We start from the raw sequence: 13,567 nt of genomic DNA, 5'->3' as shown, positions 1-13,567 counted from the left end.
CAATCAGAGGGAAATCAAAGACCCTTTTTCATTGGTCAAGTGTGAGGGTGGGCTTTCCCCATGAAACAAGCAGTCTGCAAACAGAAAGCCTCATATTGCTAATGCTTCCAGGAGGGAAGCTGGCCTGAGTACTAGAATTATCTTGGAATTTTTCTCAACATTCATTCCTCTGTGCACCTCAAGAATTGCCAAAGGTTCGGGCTGGCAGATGTATCTAGAGCTGATTCTTTTTGTGTCACTTCTCCCCTCCATTTTATAGGTAAAAGAACCAAGGCTGAAAAGATGGATTGACTTGTCCCATATCACACAGCACCACTATTTGGATTCAGCTTTTATTTAGATTTCAGTTGCTTCCCTCCATAAAAGGTTTTTCAATCACTTCATTTAAATGTGAAAATAAGCCGGGCACTGTGGCTCACGTCTGTAATCCCAGCACTTTGGGAAGCTGAGGCGGGTGGATCACTTGAGGTCAGGCGTTGGAGACCAGCCTGGCCAACATGGTGAAACCCCGACTCTACTAAAAATACAAAAATTAGCTGGGTGTGGTGGCACACACCTGTAATCCCAGCTACTTGGGTGTCTGAGACACAAGTATTGCTTGAACCTGGGAGGCAGAGGTTGCAGTAAACTGAGATCATGCTACTGCACTCCAGCCTGGGTGATAGAACAAGACTCTGTCTCAGAAAAAAAAAAAAAAAAGAAGTGAAAATAGTCCCTTAGTATTCAAACATTTGGACCAGCTAACAGAGAAAATGATATTATATCAAGAATTGCGAGGAAAAAAAGAAAAAGGAAAGCAATGCCTCAAAACCATATAATCAACAGCATAGTACATAGTACAAGGGCAATTAAAGTGTGCATTTGAGTGAGGGATATCTTGCAGAACCTGATAGTAGCAGTAATACAATTTTGTATCTAAAATTATGGAGAACTAGAATGACAGAATTGGCTGGAAAACTCTTCAACTCTTTATTTCACTATTCCTTTTCATATTTTTTCTGTTTCTGATATAAAATCCAGTGGATTTTCAAGTACTAGATATGGCAAAGACAACATGGTGTTCCCAAACCCACTTCCTCTACTTTGTGGGCACACAGCTAGACTGTTACCCAGTGTCCCTTGCAGAAGAGTGTGGGCATGTTACAGATTGGGGGCCACTGGAATGTGAGCGGAAATGGTGAGTGTGTTCTACTTCCTGGCCTTCAGCCAACCTACAACTGCCCATTCTCTTTCCCCAAACCGGAGACCTTGTAAGCTGTATGTTGAAGATGACAGAATGACACAATGGAAGGAATCTAAACTCCAGAATCACTGATGGAGCGGAGCCACCTGCAGATTAGAAATGCCAGCCGGACCTCACATAAGGGAGAAGCTTTCACTGTGTTAAAACACTGAGATTTCAGGGTTGATCAGCTTGTCAAGGTAATGTACCCAGTGTCCAACACCTTAACTAATACAGTAGGTACTGTCTAAACCAAAGCTTGTTCTTAAAAAGATATACATGCAGCCTCCATTAGCTGAGAAAGCACAGCAGAGAGGGTCATATTTAAAACAAGACAATAAATAGGTGGTAAACTATCGGTCAGCTTCAGGGGCAGCTGTCTGCTACCCCCTCGGGGTCTGAGGATTCTAAATCACTGCTAAACCTATACTCATAATCAGTGATTTACCAAAAATGATTTTGAATGATGATGATAGTATTACTAAGTATACTCCAAAAGCAGAATCAAAGTCAAAATTGCTGCCTTCTCCCTACTTTGCTCTTGATGAAACCAGTAGTAAAAGTTGATGTTGCCAGGTGTCTGTCCAGAGAATAGTGTTTACAATTATCCAGGAAAATAAAATTGTCCCGGCTGAAACCATGACCTTGTCTATAAGGGCTGCTGCACTGTCACAGCCAAACAAGAGTGACAGCAGGCACTAGGGCAGAAAGAGTACCAGCCTACTGCCCCTGAGGGGACATCAGGACTCCAGCCCCCACTCCACCACATGCCAGGGACATGGCCTTGAGCAAGTCACCAACTTCTCTTGGCTTTTGTCACATACCTGTCATCTATTAAATCAGGTTACCAAAGCCTAAGTTGCTCAGGGGGAGGAGAGCTGGAGATGAAGGTTGAAATTATTTCAAATAAAAGTAAGGAAACAAGAAAGGGAGAGAGGGAAGGAGAAAGGGAAGAATGAAGGAAGGGAAGGAAGGAGGAAAAGAGGGAGGACAGGACATATTTTTCAAAAAAGACATTGAATTGAAATTAACAACGTGTCTGCAATGTTAGAAGTTGTTAAGAAAGATCAAGGTCACGTACGGGAACTGTGCGTGAGTACATGGAATAAGGCTGAGGACAGGAACTATTGTTTGGGTGCAGGAGCCATAGAAACAGGGCCCCCTAGGCTGTTTGGAGCCATGACTCACCATAGTGTGGGATGATGCTCCAGGCCATGGCAGATGCGTACAGGCCCCCAGTCATCCAGAAGATGCCCAGCCAACTGAGGTGTTCTCCTCGCTTCTCCCGAGACAAGAATTCAGAAAAATAGGCAAAAACAATCGGTAGAGCACCCCCAATACTGCAAAGGAAAAATGCCAGAGAGAAAGAATCAAGTCATACACTAAAAATGGTCATAGCAGAAACCAAGTTGCCTATACCCCACCTTAGGTTCTGTGGTGAAAGGACCCAGTGAATCTGAGAGACCGGCCAGGTAGTTCCTCTCTACATGTGGGAGGCAGTCTTGGATTATTTTGACATTGCATGCTGACTTCAGAGGCTAATCCTAACCCTAACTCTTTCTAAGGTTCAACTTTAATATAGTATCCTGAAAGTCAAACAAAAACTCAGTCAGTCCAAGGGTTTCTAGAGTTACCTCTTGGAGCTAGAATACCAGAATGGATGGGCCATTGGTCTGCGATGGTCCAGCTCCACCTCCCTAAGAACATACCCGATGCCTGAGATGAGTCGGCAGAAGAGGAAGGCTCCATATCCCTGCACGAAGGAAGAGAGGGAGGCGAAGGAGGCATTGATGGCCAGAGACATGCTGAGGACTCGCTTCCTTCCCAGCTTATCAGCCAGGCCTCCCAGGATGAAGGCGCCCGCCATCATTCCCAAGTAGACTATCATCCCTGCAATGAGGGGGAGGAGAGGAGAGAATAGAGAGAAAAGACAAAAGATTAAGACTATATAATGTTTACAAAATACAATGTTCATTTTTATTTATCCTAGAATTTCTGTGTCATAGACACAAAATGGTGGAATGTGATATTTGTGGCAAATTGGAAGTGCTATACAAATATGACTTTTTACAAATTTTATCTTAAAAATGGCCTCACATATACACAGACTAACACAGATCAACCAAAACTGAGATGGCTGTAAGACCAGTCATTTAGGTACATAATCTGCAGACAAGGGAAATGCTGTAATTTTTTAAGCAAGGAAAGTCTTTGTGTTGCAAAAGCCCTCAACTGGTGGATTATGTTTAAGGAGAGAATTTCCAGGGTAAAGTGTGGCAAAGTGGATATTAGGAAGGAAGAACATGGTAGAAGTGAAAAACAGCAATTGCTAGCAAGGCCGGCTATGTTATTACCATCCAAGAAGGACCTTTCTTCAAGCTACAACCAATGTCTAGCCTTAAGGAAATGTAGTATATTTGTATATGGTGTGAGATAAGGGTCCAGTTTCATTCTTCTGCATGTAATATCCAGTTTTCTCAATGCAATTTATTGAAGAGACTGTTTTTCCCCTATTGTGTGTTCTTGGCACTTTTGTTGGAAATCAATTGGCCATAAATGTGTGAATTTATTTCTAAGCCCTCTATTCTGTTCCATTGGTCTATATGTCTGTGTTTATGCCACTACCATTGCTTTAAATTACTACAGTTTTGTAGTATATTTGAAAGCAAGTAGTGTGGTGCTATCAGCTTTGTTCTTTTGGCTCGACTGCTTTGCCTATCCAAATCTTTTGTGGTTCTATATGAATTTTAGGATGTTTTTCCTATTTCTATGAAAAATGCCATTGGAAGTTTGATAGGGACGGCATTGAATCTGTAGGTTACTTTGGGCAGTATAGATACTTTAACAATATTAATTCTTTCTATTCATAAACATGGGATATCTTTCCATCTATTTGTGTCTTCTTCCATTTCTTCATCAATGTCTTATAGTTTTCAGTATAAAGACCTTTCATTTCTTTGATTAAATTCATTCCTAAGTATGTTTTAATGTTATTGTAAATGAGATTGTTTCCTAGATTTTGTTTTCAGATACTTCATTGTTAGCATATAGAAACATTACTATTTTTCATGTTGGTTTCTTATTTTACACCTTTACTGAATTTGTTTATTTGTTCTAACAATTTTTTGGTGGAGTCTTTAGGGTTTTCTATGTATAAGATGCCATCTGCAGAAACCATTTTACTTCTTCATTTCTGATTTGGATGACTTTTATTTCTTTTTCTTGCCTAATTGCTCTATGTTGAATAGAAGTGGCAAGAGTGGGCATTCTTGTCTTGTTGCTGATATTAGGGGTAAACCTTTCAGCTTTTCATTATTGATTATGATTGTCAGTTGTGGGCTTGCCATATGTGGCCTTCTATACCTAATTTGTTGAGAATTTTTATCACGAAAGGATGCTGAATTTTGTCAAATGCTTTTTCTGCATCTATTAAGATGATCATATGATTTTTATCCATTATTATGTTAATGTGGTGTATCACATTTATTGATTTGCATATCTTTAAACATCCATTCATGCCAAGGACAAATCTCACTTGATCATGGTGTATGATCCTTTTAATGTGCTGTCGAATTTAATTTGCTAGTATTTTGTAGAAGATTATTGCATCTGTGTCCATCAGGAATATTGACCTGTAATTTTCTTTCCTTGTAGTGTTCTTCTCTGGCTTTGGTATCAGAGTAATGCTGGATTTGTAAAATGAGTTTGTAAATATTCCTTCACCTTCAATTTTCTGGAAGAGTTTGAGAAAGGTTGGCATTACTTATTCTTTAAATGTGTGGTAGAATTCAACAGTGAAGCCAGCAGGTCCTAGGCTTTTCTTCGTCGAGAGGTTTTTGGTTAGTAATTCAATCTCTTTAGTCATTAATGGTTTGTTAAGATTTTCTATTTCTTCATAATTGAGTGTTGGTGGATTGCATGTTTCTAGGAATGTATGCATTTCTTCCAGATTACACAACTGGTTGTGTGCAATTTTTCATAATAATCTCCTGTGATCCTTCATATTTCTGTGGTATCAGTTGTAATGTCTTCTCTTTCATTTCATTTCTAATTTTATTTGAGCCTTCTTTTTTCCTTAGTCTAGCGAAAAGTCTGTCAGTTTTGTTTATCTTTTCAAAAAACCAACTCGATCCTTTAACTATTACACTTTGCTGCTCTTTACAGATAAGCATTTGTTAGATTCCTTTGCTTTACATTAGTTCATTCTTTCTTCATCTGCTCACCCCCAGTATTGCTTGTCAAGTGAGGAATGGTTCCATCCTTTCAAGGAGATAAACAATAAAATGTATGATTATCTATGAGTGAGAAAAAAGGTGCTCAATAAAGGTATCTGTCAGGTATTATTAAAACCCAGAAGAAGAGCAAACCTTGGATATAATTCACTCAATGTGGGAAGGCTTCCAAGACAAAGATATTGAGCTGTTCTTGAAAGACAAACAGAATTTAGTCTGATTTCCATTTGGTGACTGAGGCAAAAAGAAAGTCTGATATGTTTGGGCAACTTCTTGTAAGTAGCCTAGCGTGAGTAGAGCATAGTTCATGTAGGGGAATCTGGTGAGGGTTCAGGCTGGAAGGTAGGACAGAAGCCAGATCATAAACGTGTGTGTGTGTGTGTGTGTGTGTGTGTATGTGAAAACGTAGATGTATGGATGCATGCATGCGTGATTGTGTGTGTGCACATGGGTGTTTGCATGTATGTGTATGGGCCCATAAACTGAAAGCAGGGAGAGGGAAAAAAGACTTAGAGGAGTGGTCCAGAGATTTGCTGAGAACTAGTCTCTACACCCCACACCCTGAGTCCACCCTAGAGAAAAACACTAGCATCCAATAAAAGTCTATTTTTTCTTTTACTTCAATAAAGCTATCTTCAGCACTTCTCAAACTTTACTGTGCACATAAATCACCTGGGGATCTTGTTAAAATCATATACTGATTCAGCAGGCCTGAGATGGGACCTGAGATTCTGCATCTCTAACAAGCTGCCAGCTGAGGCCAGTGCTGCTGGTCTGGGGACCACACTTTGAGTAGCAAGAGGCTAGAGCACATCTGTCCTCCTGTAAACAGTAAATAATGATGAGAATCCAGGCCTTGGAACCCAAAGATCTCATTCACTAGTTGTATGATTTGGGAGCAAATCCTCTCACTTTCTGAGGGTATTAATCACCTCATTTATAAACCGATTACTGAACTAGAGATGATCTCCAAGTTGCCTTCCCATTCATTAATTTTAAATTAATTTTTTAAAAATGTAAATAATGAAAGATGAAGTACTGTGGATTTCCAAGGAAGAAGATATGCAGATTAAAAACATAAACTCAGACACAAATGTTTGATTAAACTACTTAAGGCCATACAAGGCATTTTTTTGTTTGTTTGTTTGTTGTTTTTTAGATGCTCTGTCACCCAGGCTGGAGTGTAGTGGCGCGATCTCGGCTCACTGCAAGCTCCCCCTCCCGGGTTCACGCCATCCTCCTGCCTCAGCCTCCCTAGTAGCTGGGACTACAGGCGCCCACCACCACGCCTGGCTAATTTTTTGTATTTTTAGTAGAGACGGGGTTTCACCGTGTTAGCCAGGATGGTCTTGATCTCCTGACCTCGTGATCCGCCCACCTCGGCCTCCCAAAGTGCTGGGATTACAGGCGTGACAAGGATCTTTATGACATTGTACACGTGGATCAAAATATCACAGGTGCTCCAAAATATGTACAACTATGATAAATGACTTTAAAAAGAATCGAATAATAATAATAAAGATATCCTTAACAAAAAAGTGGCTTCTAACCTACCAGTTTGCAATCTTAGCAATGAACACTGTGCAGTTATGAAATTATTGTCCCTCAGCTCCAAAGCCACCCTTCTAGACCTTACTTGGTCCACAAATCCCGGTCAGTTTTGCCAGCCACTCTCTACTAGGCTCTGCCAATAGAGGGCGCTAGAGGGAGGCTTCAGGGCTGGGGAAAGAAGAAAGGACCTGTCCTTTCTGTTCCTGTAGGTTTCAGCCTGACTGCAGCAAGTCCTTTCTAGATATCAGCTGCATCCAATTAGCAGAGGCCACATTGCACTTCATTCTCCTCTCCAACACCAGCAACTGCCAGCCAGGGCCTCTCTTCAGAGAGCTGAGTTGCAGCTTTATGGAACCCCTTTTCAAGATTCTAAGTTATAATCATTCCAATCTCTTTCCTTTATTCTCCAAGCCCTAGGGGAGGTAGCTTCTCCCTGCATTTGCTACCTCAGCGAAACTTTTCAAAAGCGTTTCACCCATCCTGTTAATAATTTTTACATTAAAATCTCTCTTTTCAAGTAACTGGTATGATTTGTCTCCTGACTATCCCATGACTGATCTAGACACCTAGACAAATTGAAAAACTTTACAAGTTAGATGTTGAATCCAACCCCTTAGTTTTACCAGACGAGGAGGCTGAGCCCCAGAAAGGGTCAATAACTTGCCCAGAACCTCAATGCTGGCCGAGGACCTGCTGGCACTGCATTTCTGGTCTCCTGGCTCCAGGCCTTGTGCTTTCACTACTAAACCTCACTGTCCAAGGTCATGGAGGTACCAGAGAGAATAAGAAGAGCTTCTCAAATGCTGTCTTTGAAGTCTAGGAAAAGGAAGAATGAAGGAAAAATGAGCCTATCACCAGGGAAGGGAAATACAAAATTAACAATGTCTCTGGAATGGCTATGTTATTAGACTCATTTAAAATCTGTCTTTAGCAAAAGAAATTTAAAAAATACATTTGGAAAATTAGAGTGCAGTGGAGTTATCAAAAATTACCTTAGTGTGAAGCAGATAAGGAACTAGTTAGAAAGCCAGAAATTCAATCTTCCCTCAATTTCACTCAACAAGCTCGGTGGCATATTAGGGAAATGATCCCTTAATATACTGAGATTTTTGAGGAAATTGAAAACCAGGATTGCTACTTGCAGAGCAGAGGAGGAAGAGGAGGAGGAAGAGGAGAAGAAGAAGGAGAAGGAGGAGGAGGAGGAGGAGGAGGAGGTTGAAAGGAGGAGCGATGTGGTGGAGTGGAAGACTTTTAATTGGTGGTAACACAACAAAAGAAATAGAATACCCCTCCTTGGAAGAGGGAGGAGCCTGCAGTGACAGGCACCATGCAAGAAAGAGCCCAGTTCTGAGACTGAGACATCTGGGCCATGGTCCTGGCTCCATGACTACCACAGCATGCCTGTGGGCAGCCCATTCAGCCTCTCTGACCACTATTACATCTTTGTAAAATTCGGTGCCCATCTTTGCAGAGTTGTTAGGATTATATAGGGGAGTGGATTTAAAGTATCTAGCAAAATGCCTGGCACCAAAGTAAATGCACATTTAATAAAAGCTGCTATTGATGTTATTAGCAGTACAGCTTAAAGTTGTCTAGGACCTTGGAAAGCCACAGGATTAGAAAAATAAAAATAAGATGGTGATATTTTAAAAACAAGCCAGTCATATACTAAAGGAATATGAGGAAAAAAGGATAGAGAATAGCAGAGGAAACTTATTTTTAGTAGTATGCCCTTTAAATAAACCTTCCTCTCTCCTTACCTGGAGAAGAAGCCAGCTTCCAATAAAAAGCTTTTTTGAAAAATATTTTCGAAGTTTCCTCTAACAAGACTTTGAAGGGGGGAATTTTTTTTTTTTTTTGCTAACTCCTATTTCTTCAGTTCCCACATTAAATGTCATCTCCTTAGAAAGGCATCCCTGATGTTCCAAACTAAGGCTCCACCAACTTTTTCTATAAAGGGACAGAGCATAGATATTTTACTTGTAAAATGTACTTTGCCAATCTTCTATGGTCTCTGTCACATCATATTATTATTCCTAAATTTACAACCCTTTAAAAATGTTTAAAAAAAAATTGGTCATAGGTTTGTAGACCACAGTTTGTTGGTTCCTGTTCCAAACTTCAGTCGTCCCTGATAGTCTTTTGGCAGCATACCATTGCTTTTCCTTTGTATCACATGTCTCTATTTGATATTATATATTTATTTGTTTGATATTTGCCAAACTCCTGTGACTGTAAACTCCCGGACGAAGGGACCATGTTGATTTTGCTTGAGGAGAGTTCGACACTGTGTCTCTAGCACAGAGATGTACGCATAGTAGGTACTCCATTAATATTTGTTCAATAAATAAAATAATCTAAAAGTAATTCCTATTCACTGTAAGAAAATCTGAGGAACACCCCCCAAAATGTATAAAAGGTAAAGCAATAATCTATTCATCATACCACCACTCAGAGACAGCTGTTGTCAGCAGGCTTTATTTTTGTATTTGTATTGGTACGTGTATAACTACATACTGTATTTACACGATAGAAATCTTTCTGTCTCGAAAGCTTCATAGTCTAGCTTTTCACTTAATAAACAACTCAGCAAAGAATATTTTATGCATATGTCTTTGTTGGTGTTTCTAGTTATTTGCTCAGAATAGATTCCAAGAAATTGAATCATGAGATTGAAGGAGATCAACAAGTTTGTGCCTCTTGAGACAGAATGCCAAATATCCTTCTAGAGAGCTGGCAGATATCAGAAACCTCTTTTCAGCTTTAGAGATGCTTTTCACACAGACAGAAGATTTCCTCTCCACACCAGAGGCAGCAAGATAAGATGTACCATCAGACCGCACTGGCTTACCGTGGTGACAAGAAAGAAGAGGCCCTGCGTGGGTGAGCTTCTTTATTTAGCAATTAACCAAAGACAAATAAACCACTTCTAACCTTTTTCTTGCTTGAGTATGTAGAAATTAAATGCATTCATTATCCTGAGAGGATTATGAGCTGCTTTTTCCTGCAGTGACTCAAATATTTATTTGACTGTATGCATATGCTTTGCAGGAATAAAAATCAGCATCTTCCAACTAAACCATTTCCATTGCATCTATAATAACATCTCTAAAAAGTAATTCCTGTCATTTCCATTCCATTTATTTATTTCTCAACCAAATATACCCCCCTTGAAGGGTAGTATTCTCTTGGACTAGGGCATGGGATTCACAGTTCCTCAAAGTGGTAAATGTGACCAATGTTTTAACATATATGGGAATCCCACAAAGAACTCTCACTTTGGTATCAAATCATGGAGGAACATCAGGGTATCCATCTGCACACCCTATGAAATAAGATGCATTAGGTGAGTCAGCCAGATGCTTTGTTTATGTGGCATCTGGACGCTTGGAAACTTCTGGATGAGTAAACACTTTCTTTTGGGTCAAAAAGGTTTGGGTTTAACATGTCGTCTAGTGGAAACCAATCTAGAATCACCATGTTCGACTTTTCTAGTCTTTTATGGGTCCAGTAAACTCAAGTGAATGAATCTTCAGAAGTGGGTTAACTTGTCCATTCTCTTGGTAGTTGGAATTCTTTCCTAAATGTCACATAAGATATTTGGATACAAGTGTGTAGAGGAGAAATGAAGGGACAAAAGAATTAGCATTTGTTGATCTCCTGCCATATGTAAGACACTGTAATAGATCACATGTATAATAATTTCAATTTGTCATTCCAACCTGGTGAGGGAAGTATTAATGGCTTCATTTAACAGATGAGGAAACTGAGGTTAAGAGATTTCCTCTCTGACCATAATTATTAAAGTATAAATAAACTTTCCCAATATCTGATGAAAGAACCTAGGATTATAGTTGAGTGAGTCGCCAATGCCCCAAATTCTGACATAGCCCATGAAGAAAGATACACTAATACTCTTCAAGGACAGCAGGGTTGGGGTGAGGCATTTGTCACTCTGCATGAGGATGCAACATTCTCACTTGCCCTGGCCCCTCAGCTCAGGGCGAGCCACAGCACAGCAGAAGAGCAGAACCACCCCTCCTGGAAGTTCTAGGTTCTGAATGTGTCCAATAGGCCCAGAGGTGAGGGTCTACAGGCAGATCAGGGAGTCTGAGAGACAGAAGCCCCTTGCTTCAGCAGCATTGGATTTAAGGACAGAGCCTTAAATCAGGAAGAAGTTCTCTCTCCAACCATATATAGGGGAAACTAAAGACTTTGCCTGGCAGCCTAGAGACTTTATCATCGCAGGAGATGGATAACCAAGATGAAACCATGAGACAACATTCTGGGCCAAGCAGTGAGCAATGAGGAGACCCAGACCCCAGGTTCCTGGCTGTGTCTTTGGTGAGTAGAGACATATCCACAGCCACAGTGGAAGCAGCTGCAATAGAAAGGATTTAAGACAACAGTGAGGTTTCTGACTGGGGCTCACCTTAGCCTTGGGGCAAAGGGGTATCTGTCACTTTCCTTAATCTTCTCTCAGGCTAAAAAGAAGAGGCATTAAGAAGGATTCCCTGAGGATACTTCAAGAACCCTGAAATTGCCTTGCTCACATACCACCACACTAGAGATGTTTCAGAAACGCAGCTTCCCTTTTGGTGCCTCCAATCCAGAATGACTCCAGGTGAGACGGGTAAGAGGAGGTGTCACCTGGGCCAGTGGAGGTATGACACCTCTGATAGCTCTCCTGGCCACTGTGGGCATCTCAGATAGGATCATAACCCAATGAGGCTCAGTGATGCCTCTGCCATTTCACTTAAGACCAAGTTGTGGTCATTGCTAGAGGGTGGAATATTGTGTCTGATGAGATATAGGAATAGTCCAGGGGTCTCATAAGAGGGTAAAAGCAGACGCCAACAGGGCCCAGGCAGGTTATACAAATGGGTGATACTTCCAGACATCCCTAATAGGGAGTGTGGGGACTGAGAAATACATGCCCGTCTAAAGGGAGCAGCCACTACCTAACTTCAGCCAACTGCTGTGTTACAGAAGATAGACCCTATTCCTACAGTTTCAAAAAGAACCAGAAATCTAGATTGCTAAATAAAATCTCTGAGTTTTAAAACACTACTAGCCAAACAGTAGTTTCACCTACTATTTGAGAACCCTGTGTGACAGAGATTTGTGCAGCCTTTAATAGCATGTTCAGAAAGTGAGTATTCGTATTTAAAAAAAAATAGGTAACTCCTGGGTCAAATCTCTTCATCCTATGACAGTTGCTCTTATTCTGCTTTTCATCCTTTTATCAAGTATTGAGCAACCCCTGGATACTGATGTCCTATGCTCTCTCCCACCTCAGGGTCTTCACATTGCTCTTTCCTCTATCTAGAATGTTCTTTGTTCAGATCTTCGCATGGCTGGCTCCTTCTCATATTTCAGGCGAAATCTCAAAGAGGCCTTCCCTGACCATCCATCCTCAATAGCCTCTCCCTCCAACAGGTGGAATCGTAAAGATCAGTTCGCAGGCCACCACATGTATTTCAAGTGAATGACGCTGATGACTTGGGCCAGGTTGGTAGGTAGAGGAAAGTGGTAAGAAGTGGCTGGATTCTGGATGCATTTTAAAGGTGGCATCCAGAGGAAAGGTGGTAATGAAAACAGACAACGAACACGATCCCCAAAGAAGTGAGTGGCAACACACAAGAGATTCAAGGACTGAGCACTGAGACATTCCAACATTTAAAGGCCAGGAATATGAAGAGAGACCAGTGATGAAGAACAAGAAGGAGCAGCCAATGGGCAGCTGGAAAACGAGGAGACAGAGGTAGCTTAGGTGTCCAATAAAGAAAGCGCATCAAGGAGGAGAGAGTGACTAACCGTTAGAGTTGCTGTGAACAGGTGAATAAGCTGAGGATGACAGCTGACTGCTGAACTGAGCAAGTGGAGGCCAAGAGTGATCTAGACAAGAACAGCTTTCTGAAGAGGCGAGGATTAACTCCTGCTTAAAGATGAAACATCCTCACTCATTCATTCTACTGAAAGTGGGTTCAAGTGAGAACAGAAAGTGAGGAACTGGGTTCAGTGAATTTTACTGGAAAGGGAATAGAAAAGATGTGTGTGGGATCAAGACTGAAGAAATGTGTGGTGTGCTGGTGGGAATGATTCCATAGAGAGATAAATATTGATGAGGAGGAGTTACAAAATGATGAGAAAAAGGATTACAAAAGTGATGTTCTGGGGAGGTGAGAGGGGATGAGATACAGGGAGACCAGTGAGCCTTACACCTCCTCCACTGTCACAAGAATACGGGGTCAGCACAGCGGCAGCGAGGAAGGCAGGTGTGATAACAGGGGCTATGGAAGTTCTTCTCCGGTTACTTCTGTTGTTCTCAGTTCAGGAGGAACTGAGTTTATTAATCTGAGAGTGAAGATGAGGAAGAGATGCTGGAAATTGGAAAATAGTGGATAAGACACAAAATAACCATCGAGGAGAGAGTGAAGGGATGAGGGAAATGAAGGATGATGGCTGGCAGCACAAAGGATCCTCTGGAGGCTCTGCATCATGAATTTAGTGAGGCCAGTGGGCAACATTGTATGTTCTGTGTTCCTGACCACCCAGGTGC

General features: G+C 41.2%; 1 protein-coding gene across 5 annotated transcripts in view; it reads right to left on the bottom strand.

The window, feature by feature from the left end:
* Window positions 1–13,567, bottom strand: part of SV2B (synaptic vesicle glycoprotein 2B) — a 195,494-nt gene that overhangs the window by 40,394 nt on the left and 141,533 nt on the right. For all 5 annotated transcript variants that reach the window (XM_014341586.4, XM_008959835.4, XM_008959837.6 and 2 more), the window contains 2 exons: window positions 2,932–3,112; window positions 2,411–2,562 (listed from right to left, as the gene is read on the bottom strand). In XM_014341586.4, coding sequence (XP_014197072.1) covers window positions 2,411–2,562; window positions 2,932–3,112 — 333 coding nt within the window. The remainder of the gene's footprint in view (window positions 1–2,410; window positions 2,563–2,931; window positions 3,113–13,567) is intronic.

The sequence above is a fragment of the Pan paniscus genome, chromosome 16, assembly GCF_029289425.2.
Source record: "Pan paniscus chromosome 16, NHGRI_mPanPan1-v2.0_pri, whole genome shotgun sequence".
NCBI lineage: Eukaryota > Metazoa > Chordata > Mammalia > Primates > Hominidae > Pan > Pan paniscus.
Note: the sequence above shows the minus strand (reverse complement) of the source record. Positions and strands in the feature narration are given on the sequence as shown.